Source organism: Parasteatoda tepidariorum, chromosome 7 (assembly GCF_043381705.1).
Source record: "Parasteatoda tepidariorum isolate YZ-2023 chromosome 7, CAS_Ptep_4.0, whole genome shotgun sequence".
NCBI lineage: Eukaryota > Metazoa > Arthropoda > Arachnida > Araneae > Theridiidae > Parasteatoda > Parasteatoda tepidariorum.
The window spans coordinates 72,484,634-72,511,473 of record NC_092210.1 but is presented as its reverse complement, the minus strand read 5'-3'; the positions used below and the strand labels follow the sequence as shown (position 1 = coordinate 72,511,473).

General features: G+C 31.0%; 1 protein-coding gene across 2 annotated transcripts; it reads left to right on the top strand.

Annotated features, from left to right (window-relative positions):
* The first annotated feature begins 1,122 nt into the window (after positions 1–1,122).
* On the top strand, positions 1,123–26,840 carry LOC107442042 (QRFP-like peptide receptor). Of its 2 annotated transcripts, XM_071183623.1 has the most exons (8): positions 1,123–1,502; positions 14,948–15,024; positions 16,253–16,512; positions 20,238–20,359; positions 21,133–21,256; positions 21,881–22,086; positions 23,355–23,487; positions 26,259–26,840. In XM_071183623.1, exons 2-8 carry the CDS (start codon positions 14,991–14,993, stop codon positions 26,586–26,588), a joined length of 1,209 nt encoding a protein of 402 aa, XP_071039724.1. In that variant the 5' UTR covers positions 1,123–1,502; positions 14,948–14,990; the 3' UTR covers positions 26,589–26,840. The 2 variants fall into 2 exon arrangements, with proteins under 2 accessions (XP_071039724.1, XP_042907384.1); XM_043051450.2 differs by lacking the exons at positions 23,355–23,487; positions 26,259–26,840 and adding an exon at positions 25,313–25,456.

Genomic DNA, 26,840 nt, shown 5'->3' with positions numbered 1-26,840 from the left:
AACAGCAAATAATAAAAATAACATTTTAAAATTGGAAAAAAGTCGTTAAAAAATGCACAAAATATGGGATTTAAAATTAATAAGGCCAATTTATTTTTTCTAGATTTCTCAAACAATAAAATAATAACAGGGAATAATAAAATAACATTTTAAAATTGGAAAAAAGTCGTTAAAAATGAACAAAATATGGGATTTAGAATTAATCAAGCAATTTATTTTTTCTAGAGCCAATTTATTTTTTCAAGATTTCTCAAACAATAAAATAATAACAGCAAATAATAAAAATAACGTTTTAAAACTGGAAAAAAGTCGCTAAAAATGCTCAAAATATGAGATTTAAAATTAATCAAGCCAATTTATTTTTTCTGGATTTCTCAAACAATAAAATAATAACAGCGAATAATAAAAATAACATTTTAAAATTGGAAAAAAGTCGTTAAAAATGCACAAAATATGGGATTTAAAATTAATCAAGCAATTTATTTTTTCTAGAGCCAATTTATTTTTTCAAGATTTCTCAAACAATAAAATAATAACAGTAAATAATAAAAATAACATTTTAAAAATGGAAAAAAATTCGTTAAAAAATGCACAAAATATGGGATTTAAAATGAATTTTTTACAGTACTTATGAGCGGAAAACATTAAAAAAAGTTTCATAATTTTGTTTTAACCATTGATAACTTGTGAAAAAAGCCAGATTAAAATATATTGACAATGTAAAAAGTTTCCAAAAATTTTCTAATTACCTTTTTTTAAATTTGAAGCTTTAAGTGATATAGGATTTTCCGCAAATTTCATTATGTATCATTACGTGGTCAGTACAACAAAATGTGACGATATTAGGAATGAAAATATATGAAATAAATCATATTTTAATAGGGGATGGTGCTATGTAGTGCGGAGGTCGTTTTTAATAAATCTTGTTTAGCAGTACAAAGCAAAAATTGCATACTTATCATGAAAGAAGGAATTTAAAAGCACATATCTTGAGCAATTCAAATTGATTTTTTTTTTCAAATTTTGAAGCGATATTTTTGTTATTAATCAAACATTACACTAAAAAATTTGTTTAATTTTATTGAATATCTTTGCAGTTATATTGAGAAAATGTAAGACAAAAAAAAAGTTCTTTTTATCAAAATATTCAGATTTCATGAATATTTATGATAGGTTAGTGAAATTTTACACAGTTATTGCTTAACTCTAGTAATCTTTGCAAGTTACAAACTAATTACCTATTTTCTCAGCAGGGAGTGGGAAGGCGGGAGTGAGTTAACCGAAAGGAAAGAGATTCTTCCATTCATTCACTGTCCGCGCTTCATGTGATAGCTGTGCGCACTTTTCAGTTCATGAACAAAGTTAACATTTAATGAGTTTCAACTGGTATGGGATATATAAAAAGATGATTATACTTTTTATGTGAGAGATTTCTTCGTTTGCTTTTTTTTTTCATAAACAACAGACTTTATAGATTGTTCCGTTCTTCATCGCTCATTTGAGTAAGTGTTTACATCATGTTAATTTCCTTAAACTAACATAAATTGTAAATCGTTTTACGATTATCATTTCATTTTACCGTTTCATAACATTATCATATCATAGCAAAATTTTTATTATACAAATACTTTACACTTTTAGCATTGTCTTTGTTATTTTTGATTCGTGTAATGTTATTTTGTTTTGTTTGTTTATTTCATTATTAATGAGATTATTACAATTTATATCTCAATGCATTATTTGTCAAGCTTTTGCGTTAAGATTATGCTAAAAAGTACGAGGGTTGCTATTTATATTTCTGGCCTTGGCAACAGTAAGTGTTGCTAGGCGATCGCAGACGATTTTAATCGAAAGTCTGATATTTTTAAAATTCAGCAGACGATTTACCATTATAGCTTCATTTGTGTTGTTGACAGTAAATTGAAAAGTTCTTCTCTTTCAAAAAATGGAATTGAATCGTGAACATTTTCGTGCCATTATTTTTCATAACTTTCGACGTGGATTGTCAAGACAAGAGTGCTTCGATGAACTTAATTCTTTATTCAGCGATAAAGCGCCATCCTACAGCACTGTAAAAAATTGGTATAACGAATTTAATCGTGGTCGATGTTCGATCCAGGACGAATCCCGTGCAGGTCGTCCAAAATCCGTTGTTGTGCCAGAAAAGATCGATGCTGTGCGTGAACTGATAAAGCAAGATCGTCATGTGACATACCGTGAGATAGAGGCGTCTTTGGACATTAGTATGACTAGCATCAATAAAATATTGCATGAACATTTGAGCGTAAAAAAAATTTGTTCGCGTTGGATCCCGCATAATCTGACAAACGCTCAAAAAAAGGCTCGTGTCGATTGGTGCAAGGAAATGTTGGAAAAATACGTTCAAGGTACATCAAAGGCTGTGTATAACATCTACACAGGTGACGAATCATGGATCTATGCATATGAGCCGGAAACAAAACAGCAATCAACTGTATGGGTCTTCCAAGACGAGGCAAAACCAACAAAAGTTGTTCGAGGAAGAAGCACATCGAAACAAATGATTGCCTGTTTCTTCGGCATTAACGGTCATGTGGCAACAGTGGCGTTAGAGCAACGCAGGACGGTCAATTCTGAATGGTACACGACCATTTGTTTGCCAGAAGTCATCGGAGAAATTCGAAAAAAGCAGAAGAACAGGCGAATCATTCTTCATCATGACAATGCGAGCTCTCACACATCGACTCAAACAAAGGCATTTCTGACGGAGCGAAAGATCGAACTGATGGGTCATCCGCCGTACAGCCCTGATTTGGCACCCAATGACTTCTTCTTATTCCCACACATCAAAAATAAATTACGTGGACAACGATTTTCGACCCCCGAAGAAGCGGTCGATGCATTCAAAACGCATGTTTTGGAGTTACCTCAATCGGACTGGAAAAAAAAGCTTTGAAAATTGGTTTAAACGCATGCGAAAGGGTATTGATCATCATGGAGAATATTTTGAAAAACAATAAAACCAATTTCGATCCTACATATTTATTTTTTCATTATTAGGCCAGAAATATAAATAGCAACCCTCGTATTACATTACTTTATACTTTCATTTTCACTTGTTTGTTCACATTTTTTTGTAACATGGAATTTAGTTGAACATTCAAATAAGGTGATAAAAAAAAATTATTCATACGAAATATTTTGTTTCGTTTAAATTTTAGTTCATTTTCTAAGAATATATACTTTTTTAAATTTTATAATACTTAATAAAATTATTAATAAATCTGAAAGTTTTTTGATGAAAGAGTCCGACATATTACATTTTATTATCATTCTCGCATTATAGATCATTACAATATTTACTTTAGTAGGACGCTCTACCTTTCTTTTTGTTGCTCACGGACTCTTCTTGAAATAGAAATTTCATTAGTAAAAAAATTATTCCATTTTATATAATTTATTACAATCACATTTTTTATGCCTCCCATTTATTGTGATTTAAAGTTGAACTAAAAAAAGTTGAAAGAGTTATATTTTCCAAGTAGTATTAACAAGCCTCATAGTTACTTTATACATCAATGAAGCCAACAAAAACTTCTTACTTACTTAACTTTATAAAAAAGATTACGAAACTCTAATCTGTAATACAGTTATCATAGATGATAGTGTTTGCTAGCTTTGTGTTTTATGCGAGAAAACTTACTGAATGTACTTGTCGTAATTTTTAAAACTATATAAAAATCTACAAAATCAACATTTTTTTCAAAAGCAAATATTACTCCAGTTATTTTATATTATAACTATCAATGAACAATAGGAATATGGGTCACTTTGAGGGAATAACGTTCATCTTCATTTTCGATACATTTTAAACATAACGCAACTTCAAATACAATACACCAGTTGAACTATATGATAAACTCGCTTTAACTAGAGGTTCATTTTTTTATTTGGTATTTTTAATGAAAAAAACTTATTCACATTTGCATTACATGAATGTAAAATGCAAGAAAACCGCAGGACACTCAGGTATATGTTGACAAAATTATTCTATCCTTTAAATTCACAGCGGATTTCTGTCGTAATATAACATGAAATGCTGATTAATACTTTGCAATTCATAATATATTTGCTATAAATACAACACTTAAAGTTTCTTCATCCATTTTTTTCCTATAATTTCAGCCAAAATTTCAATGAAACTTTCTGTTAGAATATCAAGTAGTACGTTCATTGTAGTGGGTACAAATATATTGATGGCATTAATTAACAAACTCTGTTTATATTTTTGCATGTAAGACATTTTGTATCTGCAAGTTAATCTTGTATTAGACTAAAAAGACAAGCATGAAAACAAATTCATATTTAGTGAAATCTCCTTAGAAACTGCATTACACGGAGTGAAAAACAATGAAAATTTTACAGATTTCTTTTAAGAGCACGTTACTCTAATTTTTGATTCCACAGTCACTGAGGATATCTTTCGTCAACAGTGTCTCTTCATGCAAATTTAATTTCAATCTCGCCAAGCAAATATTTTATTACATATTATCTCGTGCATAATTTCAAAAAGATAAGACTTTTCATGTAATTACAAGGCTAAGCTGAGAATCCCAATTCTCAAAGATATAGATTATTAATCCCTTAACATATTAAATTTTTTGATGTAGAAATGATCTCTGATGGCACTGCAAACAATTCGCAACGATAAACAACTCGCAAGAGATGCGAACTGCTCCGAACACGTCTGAGACACGTCAATTATTGTTTCGACATAAGAAACAAATGACGTCTCTCAGACGCCTTGTATGTCAAGGGGCTAAATATAGAGAATGTGATTGATTCGTAATAATTTGAATCGAAAATATAATTATCTGAAATCGATGTGCTGAATTACTCAATCTAATATAAGTATAGTTGACTCATATTTAGTTAACTAGATTTTAATGGAATTTAACCTAGCTATTGGGTTTAAAATTCAAAAAGTCAATTATCTAAACATCAATACTAATTATAATATTAAATTTGCGTTTCAATTTGCATATGTCTTCATTTTACAATTAAGACTTTCCCTTTCAAAAACGAACTGAGAAGAGCATTTCAAATAGTTATATTTTATGGTAATACTGCAGTTAGCCTGTGAGCTGTTAACAGCAGTATAAAGTACCCAGCAGCAGTACAAATCAACTTTAAACACCCTTTAAAAAAAGCTACATCGAATATATCCTACATTTTCACTAACAATTTTGTCTATTTTAACCGATAATTTCATATTTTATTTTAGGAGGAGTGACTCTTAACATTTTCTTTGTCACCATGCAAGTGTAGAGAATACTTAAGATAAATTAAGAAATGTTTTTCCATATTTATTGAAGGCTTGTGTTACTGATTAAATTAATATTCTTCATTTCAATACAATATGATGTTTTTTAAAAAGTTCAATGTGTCAAAGATCAATGTATTTTGAAATAAATATTTTTCCAACATTTTTAAACAGTTACATAGTTTTTTCAGCATTTTTTCATGAATTTCTCCTGGCTTGAATCATTGTTCTCAAGTAATTCACCTTAAAAACTCATGGAAATTTAGAAATAGTTTTTTGAATAAAGTCATATGCCCTCGCAATAATCTAAATCAGTAATTCCCAAAGTGGTCTATATCAATCTCCAGGGGTTGACGGGGTCCATGTCAAGTGAGAAAAAAAATTTGGGGTCCATGAAATGAAAATGGGGTCAACGATAGTGGATCTCATATAAGCGGGTCATGAATTTTAATTTTCGCATTTCATGAATGAAATAATCAACATACACTGATAGTACCTATTTACTTACATTCTACCTTATAATATAAAGACATATATCTATCTACATTCTACATAATTACATCTACATATCTGCATTACATAATTCAACATAGAAGTAGCTATGCAGTAAAAAATTTATTAAAATTTAAGTTATTAGGATTATTTTTTGATATACAAACTGAATTATTATAGACTAGCAGTTGCCTGCAGCTCCGCGCCCGCGTATGTTTTTATTTTCTCTACGTGTAAGGTTTTGTTTTGTAACAAAAAAGTATTTTTCCGAGGTAAATTGTAGCCTAGCAAGTGTGTCAACTCTTTAGCTAGCTAGACCTTCAATTTTATCCGCGCACAAGATACGGGAGATTTGTTGCTCATTTTTTACGTGAAAACGTAATTGTTTTGATCGTTTTGAATTTAATTCATAAATGTATAAAATTATCATATGTTTTTTTCTTAAGTTTTCACACTACACATCACTACAATTAGAAATTTAAATCTTTCACAGACCAGCTATCATACAAATCTTTCACTACACCAGTTGTCAGAAATACATTTAAAGTTGATGAATTTACAAAAATCTATATCAGGTAAGAAGGGGGTCTACTCAAAACCGAAAAGCATGGCAAGGGGTCTACGAGACAAAAGAGTTCAGAAACCACTAATCTAAATCAGCAATCATTAATTTCATAAAGAAATATTTTTGAATATGTATATATTTATAAAAAAAAAGTTTTCTATAGATCATCATAAGCGAACTGTTCTAAAAGATAGTTTATTTTATTAAGCAATATTCATAAAATTTTTATACTTATTTCAATTTATAAAAGAAAATTATTATGTCCATAAGCAAAATTTGTATTTGCATTTTAATGATTATATATTAATTTTAAAAAACAAATTTCAAATAATGCATGCATTGAAAAATGAATTGGGTAAAACCAACTAATATAATTTTTGATGTAATGTTTCCAGGTAGGATTTTAATTGGTTTAGATATCTTTTGCCATAGGAAGAGATAAGAATAGCTTAAACCATAAAACATAGATGATCCTGTTGAATTTTTCTTCGTTTTTTCTTCCAAAGATAAGCTTTGCCTAATAATATAACACAATGTGTTGTAAAAATCTGATAAATATCATTACAAGCTCCATTTCAGTCTGAGGAAGGCGTTTAATAAAGTGTTAAATCTAAAAATAAATGATAAGTCGAGTATTTAATAAAAGTGTTCTTTCGGAATATTTAAGTTCTATCATAGGAAATATTATGGCAGCAAAAATAATTAATTGCCTATTGTTTAACTTTCTTAAAAAGACTGTTTAGTCTTAGTAGCAGAGTGCTATAGCTTTATTATTCTTCAAAAAAAGGTAAAGTTATGAATTGTTTTAATAATGAAAAAACTTTGTGATATTTTTTGCTTAATTTACATGCCTCAATCTTAATAACTACCCTAAAATCAAAAGAAATCTGGCAGATTAAATAAAAGTGTTCACCCGGTAAATATTAGGCAGTAAAAAAATAGGAAACGTTTATTGAAGAAAATATATTTCTATTATTGTGACTTCCAAATAAACATTATCCACATCAACATCATTTTTAGAGTCATGAATTATGGTCCAATTGTTGATAAACACATAAAAAAATGGCGTTACCTTTATATACACCGAAGAGCCATTACGTTATGACCACCCTGCTAATAACATTTAGGACCACCTTTAGCCCTCAAAACTGCTAGCACCCGCCGTGGTTTTGATCCCACAAGGGGCTGATAGGTAGTCTGAGGTATCTGGTACCAAGCGCTCACCAACTGGTCCTGCAATTTCTCCACCACATTGCGAGGGGGTAGCGTGGCAGCACGAATTTGGTGTTCCAAGTAGCACGAATTGAATCTTCCAAGTAGGATCACAAATGCTCTATTGGATTAAGGTCAGGTGAGTTTGGGGACCAAGACATGACTTGAAAGTCACTGGAATGTTCCTCGAACCAATCAATGACGATTCCATCCTTATGACATGGTGCATTATCCTGTTGGTAAACACCATCCACCGCTGGAGAAACTGTTGCCATGAATAGGTGAACCTGGTCTGCAACTATGTTCAAGTAGCTTACAGGCGACAGGGATTGTTCTATGAGGATTATGGGTCCTAATGTGTCCCATGAAAACATTGTTCCTGGGCGAGAAACCATGAAAACCGGGGAGAGCCCATTGTTATAGATGGAGGGTAGTCATAACATAATGGCTCTTAGGTATATATATATATATAGAACGTACCTGACTACGAAATCAATGGCTGCGGGTTCGAATCCCGCTCAGGGCATGAATGTTTCTCTCTCTGTGTTGTCCTTCGCTGTTTGTGACGTGTGAATGTTGTCCCCCCCCCCTATGAACGGATATCTGTGGCAGTGTGGCGTAGATAATGTTGCTCGCCTCCATGATTTTGGACACAACGTGCTCACAGGTGGCAACGCAAAATGAGTGACACTTCCGGTACTTTCCATGGCGATGAACGATAAGTTATATTTATAAAATTATTATCAAAAATGTCTACCTGCTGCGTGGTGTATGCGAAGTAATTCGTGACATCTATAAATTATTCACTAGAACACTTGTAACAAATATCCTGTTCAAAATGAATAAGTAATTTTGAAGAGCATTTTGAAAATTTCCTTGGTTATTCCAATTATATTCTAATTTCTTCAAATCATATCTAATTATTATGTCTCTCTATATTTCTGATGAAAGCTGGTTAATCACAAGTAAAAAATAACTTCAAAGATAAATTATTTTTTCGTGTATTCTGGCATTGAGTGGAATAGTTTGATTTCTTTATAGATTAGACGCATCATTAACTTTACTTTAAAAAAGAATTACCCACATATTTTTAACCGGCGGTCGGAAAATAAATAAATGCTGCCTGTAACAGACAGAAAAAGTTCGCTCTGACTCATATGCCCTAGTGACTCAACCGGAAAATTCATTAACTGGTAATTGGTAGTAAATTTGCCGAATTATTAATTTAATGATAGATGATTCATCATAATTTTTATGACTGTTATAATTCAATTATTTAAAAATATTTAGTTAAATTTAATTTAAAAAAAATTTACAAAAAGTTCAAACGTGATTAATTTTTCTTATAAACATATCCTGGTGTGTGTGCCTTAAAAAATACACCTAGTATTTATTGACTCATTATATAATTTACATTACATATTCATATCTTGAAAAAATGAGTTATTCAAAATAAATATTTATACAATAGTTTTAGATTAAATAATTTTGGAAAATAACTTTCTTACAGGATCTATCTTCCTATATAGCAATAAATTCTGAAAATAATACATCTTCTCTTCCTGTTTTCTTTGCTTTGTTTGGTAATTGTACAACATATAATGCAATTAACTTCATGTCTGTCTTTTGTACTACCCCTTGTCTAATTTAAACAGATAGAAGTCAAATCGTAATGACCACTCCTTCAATTGATGTAACACAAGTTATTTCTTGACAAAAGTGGGTTATCTAATGCTGCTGACGTGAGTGCCGTCAGCAACAGATTTGGAAGAGTGTTCTTGCTTAAGTAATCGTGATGGCAGTTTATTCTGCTTTTTAAATAGGTTATTATTTGGTGAAATTATTTCTTCTTCGTAATTGAAAATTGAATTTCAACAATGTCTCACTAATTTGGATAAAAGTATCAGATGCGTTAATAGGTACAAATACAAATTACCATTTTTTGTACATAAATCATATATAGTTTCTAAACTCTTATTCCGATCATCTCGAGATTAGTTTCATTTAATGAAATATAAAAAAAATGTACCGGAAATAATACCTCTTCTGCTTGTCTGTCAAAAATGTAATTTTTCCTTTCTTCATGATTTATTAGATTTTCTCTCATTAAATACATTTCTTGCTGAAAAGCTGTCTGATTTATTTATTTATGGAAATGATTTTTTCCGAAGAATTCGGGAGGAACTCATATTTCTCCCAAACTAAATATTGGATCTAAGGAAACTATATATTTTATTTCATAACCATCGTTGAACAACTTGCCCATGTTTGGGTTTACAACTACTAAAGTTCAACTCCATATCCTTGCAATTTTGAATTCAATCCAGAAGACAAGGGAACTCATGGATCAAGTATTGGGAGAAATTTGCCTTCGCGGAGGACTTTTTTCATGAAACTAATCAGCATTTGCGTTACATGTAGAGGAAAACCTCCCACGGTTAGGCTGACAGCAAGGGGACTCTAACCCCTGATCCGTCTACCTCTGAGGATGTTTTACGCCAGCACTGTGGTCAATGCTCAAATCGACCAGTCATCACTGGGAGTCGCCTTATTGGAAGGCGGACGTTCCACCTCTTGAGCTACCACGTCAAGGAAACTATATAATATGGAGCGAAATTCAATTTTTTTTATAAAATTGACTACAAAAAACAAGTTTTAAGGTAGTTATTCCAGTAAAAAATCTGACTAGTATCTTCAAAAAATAAAAAATTGGTGATGAAATTTCTATACGAATATTTGAAAACAAACTACTTTATCGTTCCAAATTAATATTCTTGGAACAGAGATCTGTCGCAGGTATTCCCTAACAGTAATAATTTTTTAAATGATAATTGAGGGATTTTTTGAATGTTTATTTAGAAATCTTGTACCAGTATTTTAATTTTTTGAGGATACTGGTCACTTTATCTAGTAAGTATAGATAATAATGATAATAATAATTATATATATTGTGTTGTGCGTGTGGTGGTATTTTTGGTAGATGGGTGATAAAGTTATTTACATACATAAGCTTCTTTTCTTAACATAAATAATGGCTTGTAAACTCTTGCCAAATTGAAGAATAATTGAACAAACCAGGCACGTTCATAATTCACAGGGTTTAGGGGAAGGACAATAACACTCTGCCATGCAAGTTCCAACAATGTTTAAAATTTGGTTGATTTTATCGTTTTGGACCACAGTTAATTATTGTTTTAAAATATCAGAGGCATACATCAGGGGCGTATCAGTCTAATACTAGTTAATTTTATTCGATTTTGTGATTTTTATACATATTTTTAATCTACTATTTCTTTTACAACTAACAAAATTTTCTTTGCAGGATAATCTTATCATAAAATTATACGAAGTAACGTTTCAAACAAACAATTTATGAATAAAAAGCAATGGATTTTGAAGGTGATTAATATTTCAATTATTTGTTTGATTAATGTAATATGAATTTTAAATCAAAAGACTTTATACAAGGCATGTTTTTAAGTCTGAAAAAGTATACTGGTCTAAATATTCTACAAATTAAAAAAAAAAACTTAATATTCAGGATCATACACCAAGTTCTTCCACATCGTATGGAATAACTGTCACTGTTTTCTCTACTATCTGTAGAAAAGCCATAAAAATATTTAAATTATTTAAACACAACTTCCCATTATGATTTTTACATTGTTACTTTTTTCATAATATACTCTTAGTATCTGGGTAGAATATTTATTTAATTACTTAATAAAATGTTTTAAATAATTTTAAAACACAATTTTTTTTTTCATTAAACTCTCATTAATAGAAATTTAGTATAAATGCTTAAGCAACTGTAAAATTATTTAAATAGAATTTCAAATTTTGAATAACAATAATGGTATATATTACACTAAACATAGAAAGATATACGAATAGATTGTTCATATAAGAGCCTAATAACATACTTTAAAAATAAATTTTTTATTCAGTGATAAATTATCGAATTTAAGATTAAAAAATCGAAATTTTAATATTTCAAGCAGCATTAAAACAAATTTGCGAAACGATTCAAAGATTCTTATATAGCTTTTAAGTGCAAGTTGTGAGGTAAAAGAAAATTAATGAATTGATTTTTTTGGAGAGGGGCTGAAATTGGAAAATAAGGAATAAAGTTTAAAAAAATTAAATATTGGAAATAGAAACCATTTTTGTGTTTAAGTTATTATATAAACAATGACAATGCTGCATTAAACTTATCCAATGAAAGAAAGATTCCTGAAGAGTTTTATTCCTCGCTCATTGTGGCAAAGAAATAGGAAAAAAAATCTGAAATTTAATGCAAGTACTTAGCTTATTTTTTATGTGAAATAAATAAATAATAAATTTTTTCGTTCATGTTATCGTAACTTTCTGTTCTTTTAATTTATTTATTATTATTTTTTTTTTAATTTCACTTTTTCCGAAGTTCTTTTTCCCTGTTGTGCTTAGTTCCTTTAGAATTGTTAACATAGTTTAAAAAAGGTAAGTTTTATTGACTTAGAATAACATGAATAACATTTGGCTTAAAATGCACTTTTTGTGGGGGAGGGGAGGAAGAGTAAACTAATTATTCAATTCTAAAATCTCTCACAAAATCTACTTTATTGAAATGTTCGGAGCATATTCGTGAAAAAAAAATAATCTGAACAACTAATTATTTTAACATTCTTGCACTCAAACTTTTAATAAAATATTCTTTTTTTGGAAAACAATGATAGCTATTAATACCTTTTTCTTTTCTTTTTTTTGAACCAGTTTTTTTTTTTTTAAAGCTGCAATGGTACATACAGTCGACGGCAAAGCTATGAGTGACCATGAATGAAACTCTCTTTTAAATCATTACAGAAATCACCAACCCAACAGATTAATATAAGACAAAAAATAATAATATAAGATATAAGATAGTAATATAAATTAAAAAAGTAAGACATAATAAAATAATAAAAAATAAAATATTTATCTCAAATAATATTTAAAATAGTTTTTAAGTCAGTTTTTAAAATGTTTTACTAATTTAAAAATTAAACTAAGTTTATAAATAGTACCACATCAACTATATTTTGTGAAATCTTGACACAATTTTTATTCCAAGAAAAAGCTGAATGCCGAAAATAATCAAAGAAACTTTCGATTTTATTTAATTTTACTACATTTTATTATTTTCTCATTATTTTGTCAATAACAAAATCTAAAAACATCATGATGTTCACAAAAAATACATAAAAATCAACATTGTTAATGAAAATAAAAATAGAAACTTGATAATTATAAGATAATTATTTTTAATGTTTGACGTTGTTTCATTTTAATGGGGATTATTAAAATAATAAATTATTCTGGCCAGGTTGCATATTTATGTAAAACTAAACTAACTATTTTCTGGTCGAAATCAGATTTCCATTCTCATAAAATAAGCAAAAGAGTAATTTATGTCAGCATTACATTATACTGAAATACTATGCATTTGTTGAATATTTCGCAATTTTATATTTTAAGAATATTCGAATCTTTTTCTTTAGAATAAAAGAATATTAGACGACAAAAAAATAACTAAAAGGAAGAAAGAATAAAACGAAACGTGAATAAAATGTTTATAAATCTTTTAAAATCGTGAATATAATCAAGGTTCTAAGGCGGCAAAAGCTGCTTGTGACATTTGTGCTGTGTAGGGAGATGGATTCACAGCTGAAAAAACCGCTCTTGTTTGGATTGCCAAATTTAAAATTGGAAATTTTTATTTCAAGGACGTACCTCGATACGTCCGTTCAGTTGAGTTTGACGGAGAGCGATTAAACCAAACTTTTGCAATAAAATTCAAGCCAAACAACAAGGTAAATGGATCGCTCCAACACTCTCAACTTTTAAAAAATAATAAAAGTGTCAAAAGCTTACCCAAACACTTCATAACGAAATTCAATTAATCCTTTAAAACATATTACAATATATTAAAGAGAAGAAGGAAAAAAAACTTGAATAAAGCACGGCTAAAAGTACAGAAATGGTCATACTACAGTTTCGGTTCTGTTAAAAAGAACCTTCCTAAGTGTCTAGACACCAATAACATTCTCTTTTTTATTTTTTGTGTATGTGTGCTTAGACATTGAGGAGGATTCTTGTCTATAGAACCGAAACTATAGTATGACAATTTCTGTACTGTATTATTGCTTTTGTCTACATATCACCCAGTATATCCCTACCTTTTTGAATATTACAATATACAGGGGTTGGACAAAATAATCCATAATCTCCATAAATATTTAAACTAGGTTTACGAAGTTTTGTGCAATTATTGCTAACGATAACTAAAATAATAGTTGCAAGTTACGAATATATTTACAATAAATAAAGTTTTCCGTTTGTAATTATTGAGAGTTCCTCTAACTTCAAAAAGCTTTATATTTCATTAATATACATTAGAAATCGCACGATCTAAACTAACAAACTGATTCTCTAAAGTAAGTTTAAAGAAATATCAACAAAAAAATGTGTAATGTGGCGCTTTTAGGCCTTATCATATAGTTATTATAATTAAATTAAATGAAGGAAATTTACTCGTCTTAAATTTAAACAAATAATATTTTATTTAAAATCAAACCATTTTAGCATTAGCAATTACAAAATAAAGCTACTTGGCATTGTAACATTAGTGCTTAAATTGTTTTAGAATAGGTGTAGAGACTTACTAAGTTTATACATGGTTTACTTTCGATATCTGCCTAGAGTAGACTCACTTTGATTGCTCTCCTAACCCTTTCCTTCGGTTGCTTTTATATCATAATTTTTTGCGTGATAGAAAGTTACAAATTTGCGGAAAGGTCAAGTTTTAGTTATTGAGTACAAAAGTTATTGGTGTTTTAGAGTTAGTCCCATGATGGGATTAATACGATGAGGGAAATGACATTGTGAGATTTTAACCTAGTTGTTTATTTGAATTACTCTATCCGTATTTAAGTTACTATTTGCCAATGGAGATTTCCCACGGTAGTTTTATTTAATCGAAGACTTTGAGATGTTCTAGAAATCTCATTTTAGCCTTTTCTAGTGATTTTAATTTTGAGTGACGATAAGCGTCACAGTATCGAAGTGTTTCCATTACTTTGCTCAACCCCTGTATAGTGGTGTTTTAGAGTTAGTCCCATNAAATTGAAGAATTGAATAAACCAGGTACGTTCATGATACACGGGATTTGGTGGAAGGACAATAACACTCGGGCATGCAGGCCCCAGTTATTTATTGTTTTAAAATATCAGAGGCATACATCAGGGGCATATATACACATAGTATCAGTCTACTACTAGTTAAGTTTATTAGATTTTGTGATTTTTATGCATGTTTTTACGCTACTATTTCTTTTATAACTAACAAAATTTTCTTTGCAGGATAATCTTATCATATGATTATGCGAAATAAGGTTTCGAACAAATGATTTATGAAAGAAAAGCGATGGATTTTGAAGGTGATTATTATTTCAATTATTTGTTTGATTCAAATTCAATTATTTGTTTGATAATACGAATTTTAAATCAAAAGATTTAAAACAAGGTAGGCTTTTAAGTCTGAAAAATGTACACTGGTCTCAATGTTCTTTAAATTAAACAAACAAGCTCAATATTCAGGATCATACACCAAGTTCTTCCACATCGTATGGAACAACTGTCACTGTTTTTTCTACTAGCTGTAGAAAAGCCATTAAAATATTTAAATTACTTAAACACAACTTCCTATTATGATTTTTACGTTGTTACTTTTTCATTATATACAGGTAGTATCTCGATAGAATATTTATTTAATTACCTAATAAAATGCCTTGAATAATTTTCAAACACAATTTCTTTTTGTCACTAAACTCTCATAAATAGAAATTTAGTATAAATGCTTAAGCAATTGTAAAATTATTAAAATAAAATTTCAAATTTCGACTAACAATAATGGTATATATTACACTAAACGTAAAAAGATACATGAATAGATTGTTCATTTAAGAGCCTAATAACATGTTTAAAAATAAATTTTTTATTCAGAGATAAATTAAAGATTAAAAAATCGAAGTTTTCAAAAGTTCATCAAAAATGATTAGAAAACTCTAACAGCAATCACAAGTACTACTTATATTATCAAAATCGCATACTGTTTAAGCAGATCACTTAACCAATAATGTTACTTCTTTCCCCCCCCCTTATCTAAACAACTCTATATTTAGTAGCTTTTACTCACTAAAAACATCTATATCATCCTTATAAACCTTTTTTCCGACAGTTAATTTGCTTTGTTCCCACATTATCTGAAAATTAAAAATAATGCTTGAAATTTCAAATTCTGATGTTAGAAATATTATTTGTTGTTCGACAATGAGAAATAGTATGTCCATTTTTGTACCATTGCTTGTTCTTTATTCATTTTGTTCAGCTTTATTTATTCATAGTTCGACAAAGAAGTATATTCCTGTTTATAGAACTAAAACTATAATATATCCATTTTCGTGTTTTATTCGCGTTGGTTAGCTTTATTCATACTTAGCACTAAGTGTACCCTATCGCCATTTGAATAATATAAATTTTTTTTTTTTCGTTTAACACATTTTTACTTATAATAACGATATACGCATGAGGTTTACATTGAAAAAATATTTTAAAAAAATACGATTTTGTATATTCAGTATGCAATTAACTACTTTCCATTTTCAGACTGGAATTTGAGCGTTTTCGAGAATTTCAGTGATTACATGGAATATGACAGAGACGAGTCCTACGGCATGTACTTTTTAGATGAGCTTATCCCCGTAGCTCTTGTGTATGGAATAACGCTGATAGTTGGGTTAATCGGGAATATTTTAATTATATACACAGTTGTCAGTTTCCGAAGAATGAGGACCATCAGCAATGTCTTCCTTGCATCTCTTGCAACAGCAGATCTCTTGGTCGTCGTAATATGTGTCCCAGTTAAGGTATTATTATTATTTTTTTTTTTTTTGTTCTTTTCTACAAAAGTGACATTTTGGTATGTAAATCACCTTTCAATATCTTTTTTAAAATTCCTACATTAAATTAAACAAAGTATTTAAAATTTATTTTTTCAGGCGTAAATATAATTGAGTTCAAAAACCAGTCATCTCCACTTTTTAATTAAAATTTGATTCTTGCATTTTTAAATTTAGTTGACGGAAATGCACAGTCATGATATAAAAAAATCCATGTCCTTCTAATTGGTATGGTATATTTTGTGACTCGAAAACATGCCATATCCTGGAGATGAATGGTTGTTGAAAAAAACTTGGAAATATACCGATAGATTCTAGCCGTTGTTGCTTGTGAAATCGTTCGCATAACCTAAGAATTAATTATTTAGTTTAGACTTGTTATTTTGTTAATGCTTTTTATCACAGAATGAGTGATTCAGAGATCAGTTCTTTCGATGGTACATGCAAGAAAATAAAGAGGAAGTAACTATGAACCATAAAGGAGGTGACTCCAAATAATATGGTACTTGATTTCAAAAGCTGGTGATGAAGTATTAGAAGAAAAATATGTATTCAAAATGCTCATTAATATCAAAGAGAAAAAAAATTAATTCTCGTAATGTTTCGCGTTTTATTTTAGAACTTATCGTAAAAAATGTCTGTGTTACTAAACAAACAATTTAAAATATTTATTTTCGAAAGTGTATATATTTTCGTTTTTCTATATCAATAATGTTTCGTTTTGTTAATGGTATTGTGTTGTGTTTTTTAGCGGCCATCACAAACATCTTGGTGTTCGACGAATTAGTGAAGCTTCAAGTCAAAATGTCTATGATGGCCGTTAATAACGCATCTCTATTAACGAAACGAAACACTATGTTTATAGAACGACGATAACCTATACACTTTCAAAAATTCTTTTTTTAAAAATATTTATTTATTTAGATATATTTTTTTACAAAGTTGCTCGAAAATGGAATTCGAAATTTTACGGTCACATGGTCTTGGTGACATTAAAAGCTATTTTTAATCAAAGAAAAAAAAAGTTACATTATTTTTGTTTCAAAATAGGGAAATAAACAAAAAGAAAATAATAATAATAACTTTTCAGAGTCTGAAAATTAAAAAAAAATAATAAATAAAAATAAAACATTGAAAGGAAATTTGCAATTTTTTTAAAAAAATAATTATTCAGGGTTACAAACTTGAAGTTAAAAATTAGAAATTAAGGCTTAAAAAAATTTAATTTTATATAAAGTTAAACATTGAAGGGATTTATAGAATTTCACAAAAACATTTTTTTTCTCTTTGAAAAAATATTTTTTTCCTTAAAATTATCTATTTATTTACTTAATGTAATTTGAGAGAAATTGAAAAGAAAGAAACACGAAATATTATGGTCACAAGGTCCACTATTATGTTTAGTGTCTAATTTAACGAAAAAGATTTAACTATCATCAACGGCTCAAAAGTACAATAAAAATACAATTCTGAGACGATATTAGAGTAAACAAAATAAAATGTATAGACAATTACTTTCCTAAAAAACTGATCATATTTTTATGTATATATATATATTAAAATAAGTGGTTTGATGGATAAAGAAAAAGAAAATTTATTGCTTTTTCAGAGTGTAACTTCAGTGAAAGGCAACTTTTTGATAGAATTCAAATGTTTAACTCAGTTGTGCACAATTTTTTGAACAATAAAATAGATTACAGAAAGAAAAAAAGAAGCAAACGCTCGTCAAAGCTAAATTCAGGGATGATTGTATTCTGGGTGTACCCCGGCCGGTTTTTTTGTATCCTCCCTCTAGGTCAAGAAAAGAAACTAGTAGCCAGGCATGTGATTTTTTTCGCGGAATTGCGCGTATCTCAAGACCATTGATTTGTGGACTTCCACGAATCATAACTTATAATCCTGCGAAATTTTCACAGCAATTTAAAATTTAAAGTAAGAAATAAGTTCTGCAATCTAGAATCTAAGCCTTCGCTAAATCGTGAAGTTTTCAAACACGTGAATCTTCAGCAATTTTAAATTTTGTTTGTCGGATTTTCATGGTTTTTAATGTTTGAAACTACGCCGGAATTCTCTAATACTGAGATTCATATTCACGCGATTTTAAAATCTGACATCAATTTTCGTACTTACCTAATTTAAAAGATATTCATTGTGAATCTTATTCATGTTATTTAAAAATCGTACATCGCGATTCATATTCAAGTCAGTTTAAAATCCGATGTCGCTATTCGTATTCGCTGAATTTAAAAAATCATGCATTCAGATTCACACTTACGCGATTCAAAAATCCAATATCGTGTTTTGTATCTTTGCCTTCTTAAAATCCAATATCATGATTCATATTCATGCGATTTTTAAATCCAATATTGCGATTCCTGTAAGAACTTTTCTTAAATTAGTTACTATAAAAGTGTACATTGTATAATAGTGTAATTGATAAGTAATTTAGATATAAATCTTAGTTCAAAAATTATATAAAATATAATAGTACATAATTTGATATCTTGTTACGAGTTTTTACTCATAAAACTTTCAGGGTTTTTCAGTTTGTACCACAATCACCGCTGTAAATTCTAATATTTGACGTCACATAATTAAATCAGTGATTAATACATTTTCAACTTCCTGTTACACTTAAAACGATATCAAATGTAAAAAAAATTAGACATTGAAAATTTTCGAAATTTAGAACAAAACCAAAATTGCTGAAACAACACATTTAAGAATGCTTAAAGTTTGCTTTACGTTGATGGTGTTAAGCCAAATTTTTGTTTACTGATGAGCAAATAATTATCTAGACGTTCCAGATCGATTAAGATATTATTGGCATGATTTAAGGCAAGAAACTTTGAAAATATCGAAGTGATTTAAAAGAAGTAGTTTGATTACGATATGCGCAGATTTAAATACGAGCACTAAGACTCATATAATCTTCATTCTTCACAAAGGCTGAAAACAAATTCACTCAGCTGAACAAAGGCAGGTTATCAAGACATACTTTCCAACAACTTTGTACAGAGCAAAGATAAACTGAGGAACCAAAATCGGATTTTGTTACAAATGCTTCAATCCCTAAAAATTTGCCCACGACAAATGGTTAACAAAGAATATTAAAAGACTGAAATTGCCTACCAAAAGCGTTGGCTCGAACTTGTTAATTAATACCATTGTGGTCTCAGATCTTTTTCCAGCTATTTGTATTGGTTCAAATTTGAAAATTATGAATTTAATAGCATAAAAAAGCATAATTTATATTAATTATATTTACACGTTCCTTAAGTTTCATTTCTGAAACAATGATAGTTTTTCCTAGTATTACTAAAATATGTTTAAAAATTAAGATTTGAACTCCAACTATTTTCAACCACTGTATTAAATAAACTCAATGGGATGTTATTAAAGTAACCCCATGTAGACCATCGTAGAAAACGTTTAACTAGGGCCGTTTCTATCTAATAAAATTGTGAGAAAATAATTTCAGGGTTAACAATGATTTATAAAAAATAAAAACAATTCATACAGCTAATTACCAAAAATAATTTTTTTTAAAAACATTGTTTTTGGTGGGAATCGGAAAATTTTACCTACTGCAAAAAGAATTGTCCATAAACTTGAACTTTTGTGCTTATAAAAAACTAAATTTATGAATTCTGTGTTTAAGACAGGAAAGAAACTCGATATCTTTATTTCAGTTTGGACAGTTATTTTCCTATTCGTGGGCACTGGGTGAAATTGGTTGCAAATTTGTCCACTATGTGCAGAACGTCTCCGCAACCTGCTCTGTACTCACACTCACGTCGATGAGTGTCGAAAGGTAAGTTTTGAATTCCCACCTCACCAAGTATGTTTTTGATACTTCAAAAAAAATATCACTGCCATGAATTGATGCAATGTTACTGGAAAATCTCTTAATAATTACAGTAAAGACAACTCAAAAAGTGACAAAACACAAACATCAAAAAAAAAAATTTTAACCAGTGGCATACAATTAAGTCTCCTCCTCTAAGTAAGTGCTAAAAATTTGCATTATATAGTGTATGGACAAAACGGAGAAAAAGAGGGAAACTAATATGCTGCTATTTAAACAAGAGGAGCATTGCTTCCAGTGTAATTTCTTTAGGATGAATCGAACGTACTAGTAGAAGTTAAAACCGTTTAGGTAATTTTAAGCTTACAATTTCGTACTTGCACAACGTAAAATATAAAAAGGGGCAAATATCGTAACTCATTCCTATACAAATGAGAAGAGGAAGAAAGAGAAGATGGGAAGGTCAAGATATGGAACCGGCCTTTTCCCCAAATGGGGTATTCGAGCTTTACGATTGTGAATTGATCACTTGCGATGGACTTGATTCAGATACCTTAATATTCGTAAGACCGAAATGGATTACCGGCTCAATGTGTGGCCAAGGAGTTACACATAGAACTGAATGTTTCTTACAAAACTTTAAATAAGACCATCCATACAATGCTGTTGCAGTGCAAGTAATATCTTACATTATTATTGATTTATAGTATATATATATAGTTTAGAAGAACATTGAGTATTAACTCTTAATCTTGAGAAATAATCTATTCATTTTCTAGATACTATGCCATTATGCATCCAGTGAAGTCCAGATATCAATGCACAATGAGACAGGCTCGACGCGTTATCATGGTTATATGGTTCCTTTCATTCGTCACTGCTCTTCCCATCATATTAGCACAAGTAAATTTTATATTATTTCACGATTTTTCTCTCTCTCGGTTTTATCCGAAAGATAGCTATAGAAATATGCTTGTTATATCTTAGCACGAAATCTGAACAGGGAAAAAAAATAATTATACTCATAAAAAATTCTGAGAGAAAATTATAATTTCCGATTATCCCTCTAATGCAGAATCGCCCTTTACGCTTTCAAATTATTTTATGAATTTTTAAAAAAAGGCTATCTAAATTTTACTTATAAGTTATCTACCTGGTATGCAGTAGGGTGGTTCAAGGCTCGATGGCATATTTGAGGCAATCTGCTTAAGAAATCGGTTTTACACTAAAGTTTTATACTATACTATTTCTACGAAAGTTATTTATACATTTGGATTTTGTTGTGGTTAAAAACGATCGCCAATATATTTTAAACATTTCTTATAGTAGTTATCCTTTTACCAGCATTAATATAAATTAGAATTAAAAAAAAAGTACTCTTTGAGAAAAATAAGCATTACCGATTTCAGTTTAAACATTAAATTGATTTTGGCACGTTATTGAATTATCAAGACAAATGCTTCTTTTTGCAGATTGTATTAATTTTGTCACATTTGCAAACTGTACTGATTTTGTTATTATTTGCAGATCCATATAGAGGTAGGAGAACGATACAAGGCATATTGGTGTGTTCGAAATTGGCACCAACCCTGGATTTGGCGAAGTTATGAAGTCTATATGCTCATCCTGATTTTAATTGCTCCTATCTTAATAATGGGTTTCGCATATACTAAAATATGTCACCAGTTATGGATTGTGGTAAAGGACAGAGCAAGTATGATATCAGGTGAAATGTAAGTTACAATTGTGCTATAGATACACTACTGGCCATTTTAATCGCTACACCAGGAAGGCGACACAGCATAAACGTGAAATTTGCAGCACGGATCTAGCACGCTGTGGTATGCAAATGATTAGTTTATCAGCGCATTCATGCAAAGCAGGTGGGGGTAGCGACATCTACAATGTGTGTAAAACAAAAGATTCGACAGTAAGTTTCTCATTCAAAAATTAAATTTAAGCGTTGTTCTTGGGTAAAAAGTTTTTGTTATGCCTCGTGTAAGAAGGAGAAATGACTACCAGCACGTGTTTGAGTTTGATTGAGGTCGAATTGCGGCCGACCCTGATTGCTGTTTATCATACCGAAGTATTGCTGCTCGCGTTGGTCGATATCCCATGACTGTTAGCAGAATATGGAATCGATGGGTACATGACGGTCATATGAAACGCCGTGCAGGATCTTAGCGGCTCCCATCACTAACAGCCGAGAAGACAGACGTATGTTATCCCCATGGCCTTAAGGGATTGTACAGTTCTGGCACGAACCCTGAGTCAACAAATGGACATCATTTGAAAGACAAGTGTCTGCATGAACAGTTCGACGACGTTTGCAGCAGCACGGTAACCATGGCTTCGACTACCCTTGACGCTGCACGACGAATCCAGGTTCTATTTACGGCATCATGATGGCCGCATTTGTGTTTGGCGACATCATGGAGAACTTTGAACAGCAGCCGTTACATTTCTGATGTGTTAGGGCCAGTTGCTCTGCCTTATCTTCGAGGCCTTCATAACGCTATGTTTCAATAGGACAATGCAAGACCGCATGTTACCCACACTGTACTGACCTTCCTTGACACAGAACATGTTTTCCTGATCTCTCACCAACTGAAAACGTCAGGTCAATGGTTGCCGTACGACTGGCACGCCATCACTCGTCAGTTACTATGGTCGATGAATTGTGGCATAATGTTGAAGCTGCATGGAATGCAGCACCCGTTCATGATATCCAATCTCTGTTCGACTCGATGCCGAGAACTGCTGATATTGCTGCTAGGGGGGGCTGCTCTGAGTACTGATTCCTCAGGATCTATACATCCAAATATCTTGAAAATTGAATTACTTTTTCTTCCAACTATAATGTATGTGCCCAATAAATATTGTTATTTGCATTCCTTCCTGTTGTAGCAATTTTAATGGCAAGTAGTGTACTTCCTCCATTTGTGCACATACATTCTCAATTTTTTTTAAATGCTTAACTTAAGAAATTTTTATAACTTAGGCCGGAAACTGAAACAGCTCTAAAAGAGTCATCCTCAAGGCGTCATTTTTTGACTTCCAACAATTCAAGTAGGAAAATGAAGCGAAAGCGGAAACTCCAAAAGTTGGAAGCGGACAACACAACTGTCAAACAGGTAGAACAAGATAGTCAACTCACTTCACAATTTTTCATTTTGTTTTTTTGTTGTAAATAAAAATGGTTCATGCTTTCACCAATTACACGTGTTTAAAGTATGAAACATTTCAGGGAAATCCTTTAGCCATCGATAAAAGAACGAAGGGTATCTTTAACTATGCTACAGTTGGGTTAAGAATAATAAATAGCATATTAACACATAAAAGAAAAATATATAGTTAACAGGAACAGACGACTGTTTCAGTACTGTAACAAGTAATGCCATCATATTGAGGTACGAGAGGTGGAAATATTAACGGTACCAACATAGTTTTAACTAGTATTTCATTTAGATGAAAAAAAATTGAAAACCATTGAGGCGAATAGAACAAGATCGAAGGTAGTTATTTCTAAATATAATAAGAGAAAAAGTGGGAAAAGAAAGGGCAAAAAAATAAAGAGAATTTTGTAAACGAGTAGAAAATAAGGGATACTTAAAAAACTCCAACGTTTATAGAATGAGAAATGATTCTCAAATGACAGTTCCTACTTTTTTATGTAATTTCTTCATCCAATAATTCTATCAATACTAAAAAAGACTAATGCCTCCACTTTTATAAACATTATTTTACTCAATATTTTTAACGTTATTAATAAAACTTTCATAACATTGTTACATGTCTACAAGGACTCAGACATAAATTTAAAAACTACTGAGATGAAAAATATACAAGCACTTTACTCTGAAGCATAATTGGTTAGAAAATATAATTATTTTGTTTTCAGGTTATAAAAATGCTAGTGGCTGTCGTGATTCTCTTCATCACCTGCTGGTCACCCATTCTCATCACAAACGTTCTCACATCTTTTGATTTTCTCGACAAATTGAACTACGGTTACTTAAAACCGATGAGGACTGCTTTCCACCTTATGTCTTATTTCAACAGCTGTATAAACCCATGTGTGTACGGCTTCTTGAGTAACAACTTCAGAAACAGTTTTAAGGCTGTTATCCTNGTGCAGGATCTCAGCGGCTCCCATCACTAACAGCCGAGAAGACAGACGTATGTTATACCCATGGCCTTAAGGGATTGTACAGCTATGGCACGAACCCTGAGTCAACAAATGGACATCATTTGAAAGACAAGTGTCTGCACGAACAGTTCGACGACGTTTGCAGCAGCACGGTAACCAGGCTTCGACTACCCCTGACGCTGCACGACGAATCCAGGTTCTGCTTACGGCATCATGATGGCCGCATTTGTGTTTGGCGACATCATGGAGAACTTTGAACAGCAGCCGTTACATTTCTGATGTGTTAGGGCCAGTTGCTCTGCCTTATCTTCGAGGCATTCATAACGCTACGTTTCAATAGGACAATGCAAGACCGCATGTTACCCGCACTGTACTGACCTTCCTTGACACAGAACATGTTTTCCTGATCTCTCACCAACTGAAAACGTCAGGTCAATGGTTGCCGTACGACTGGCACGCCATCACTCGTCAGTTGCTATGGTCGATGAATTGTGGCATAATGTTGAAGCTGCATGGAATGCAGCACCCGTTCATGATATCCAATCTCTGTTCGACTCGATGCCGAGAACAACTGCTGATATTGCTGCTGGGGGGGGGGGGGCTGCTCTGAGTACTGATTCCTCAAATTCCAAAATTGAATCACTTTTTCTTCCAACTATAATGTATGTGCCCAATAAATATCATTCTGTTATTTGCATTCCTTCCTGTTGTAGCAATTTTAATGGCCAGTAGTGTACTTCCTCCATTTGTGCACATACATTCTCAATTTTTTTTTTAAATGCTTAACTTAAGAAATTTTTATAACTTAGGCCGGAAACTGAAACAGCTCTAAAAGAGTCACCCTCAAGGCGTCATTTTTTGACTTCCAACAATTCAAGTAGGAAAGTGAAGCGAAAGCGGAAACTCCAATAGTTGGAAGCGGACAACACAACTGTCAAACAAGTAGAACAAGATAGTCAACTCACTTCACAATTTTTCATTTTGGTTCTTTGTTGTAAATAAAAATGGTTCATGCTTTCTCCAATTACACGTGTTTAAAGTATGAAACATTTCAGGGAAATCCTTTAGCTGCCATTTATAAAAGAACGAAGGGTATCTTTAACTATGCTGCAGTTGGGTTAAGAATATTAAATAGAATATTAACGCATAAAAGAAAAAAAATATAGCTAACAGGGACAGACGACTGTTTCAGTACTGTAACAAGTAACGTCATCATACTGAGGTACGAGAAGTGGAAATATTAACGGTACCAACATAGTTTTAACTAGTATTTAATTTAGATGGGGGAAAAATTGAATACCATTGAGGCGAATAGAACAAGACCGCAGGTAGTCATTTCTTAATATAATAAGAGAAAAAGTGGGAAAAGGAAAGGCAAAAAAATAAAGAGATTTTTGTAAACGAGTAGAAAATAAGGGATACTTAAAAAACTCAAACGTTTATAGAATGAGAAATGATTCTCAAATGACAGTTCCTACTTTTTTATGTCATTTCTTCATTTTGTCATTTCTTCGATAATTCTATCAATACTAAAAATGATTAATTCCTCCACTTTTATAAACATTATTTTACTCAATATTTTTAACGTTATTAATAAAACTTTCATAACATTGTTACATATCTACAAGCACTCAGATCGCACACAAAAAAGTACAATACTTAAAGTCAGACATAAATTTAAAAACTACTGAGATGAAAATTATACAAGTACTTTACTCTGAAGGAGAATTGGTTAGAAAAATATTTGGTTTTCAGGTTATAAAAATGCTAGTGGCTGTCGTGATTCTCTTCATCACCTGCTGGTCACCCATTCTCATCACAAACGTTCTCACATCTTTTGATTTTCTCGACAAATTGAACTACAGTTACTTAAAACCGATGAGGACTGCTTTCCACCTTATGTCCTATTTCAACAGCTGTATAAACCCATGTGTGTACGGCTTCTTGAGTAACAACTTCAGAAACAGTTTTAAGGCTGTTATCCTCACCTGCCTGTGTGGGAAGAAGCAGAAGAGGGTACAGAGCGTTCTCAGTCGAACAGGCACAACGTCAATCAGCTATGCTAGGCCTACTTACATCACCTGAAGTCTTCAGTTAGCAATCACTATGAATCTTTTGAACAGACTGACTACGGCCATCTAGTCTGACCTCTGAAGTCACTTTGTAACTGCTAGTCAAAAGCTTTTTTGTGTACTATTTTAGCTAGAATGCTATCAAAACATGCATCATTACTAGTGAGGAATTTATTTGTATTCCATGCCTGAAACAGATTTCATCATCTTGATGAATGTTATGATCTGAACAAGTCCATTAAAGCCCTCCCATATTTATGCTTAA

Excerpts from the sequence above, each read along its gene's own strand:
- LOC107442042 (XM_071183623.1), top strand. The coding sequence starts at position 14,991 with ATGATTTATGAAAGAAAAGCGATGGATTTTGAAG. Across the intron at positions 21,257-21,880 it reads TTCCCATCATATTAGCACAA|ATCCATATAGAGGTAGGAGA; the intron begins GTAAATTTTATA and ends TATTATTTGCAG. Across the intron at positions 22,087-23,354 it reads AGTATGATATCAGGTGAAAT|GCCGGAAACTGAAACAGCTC; the intron begins GTAAGTTACAAT and ends TTTATAACTTAG.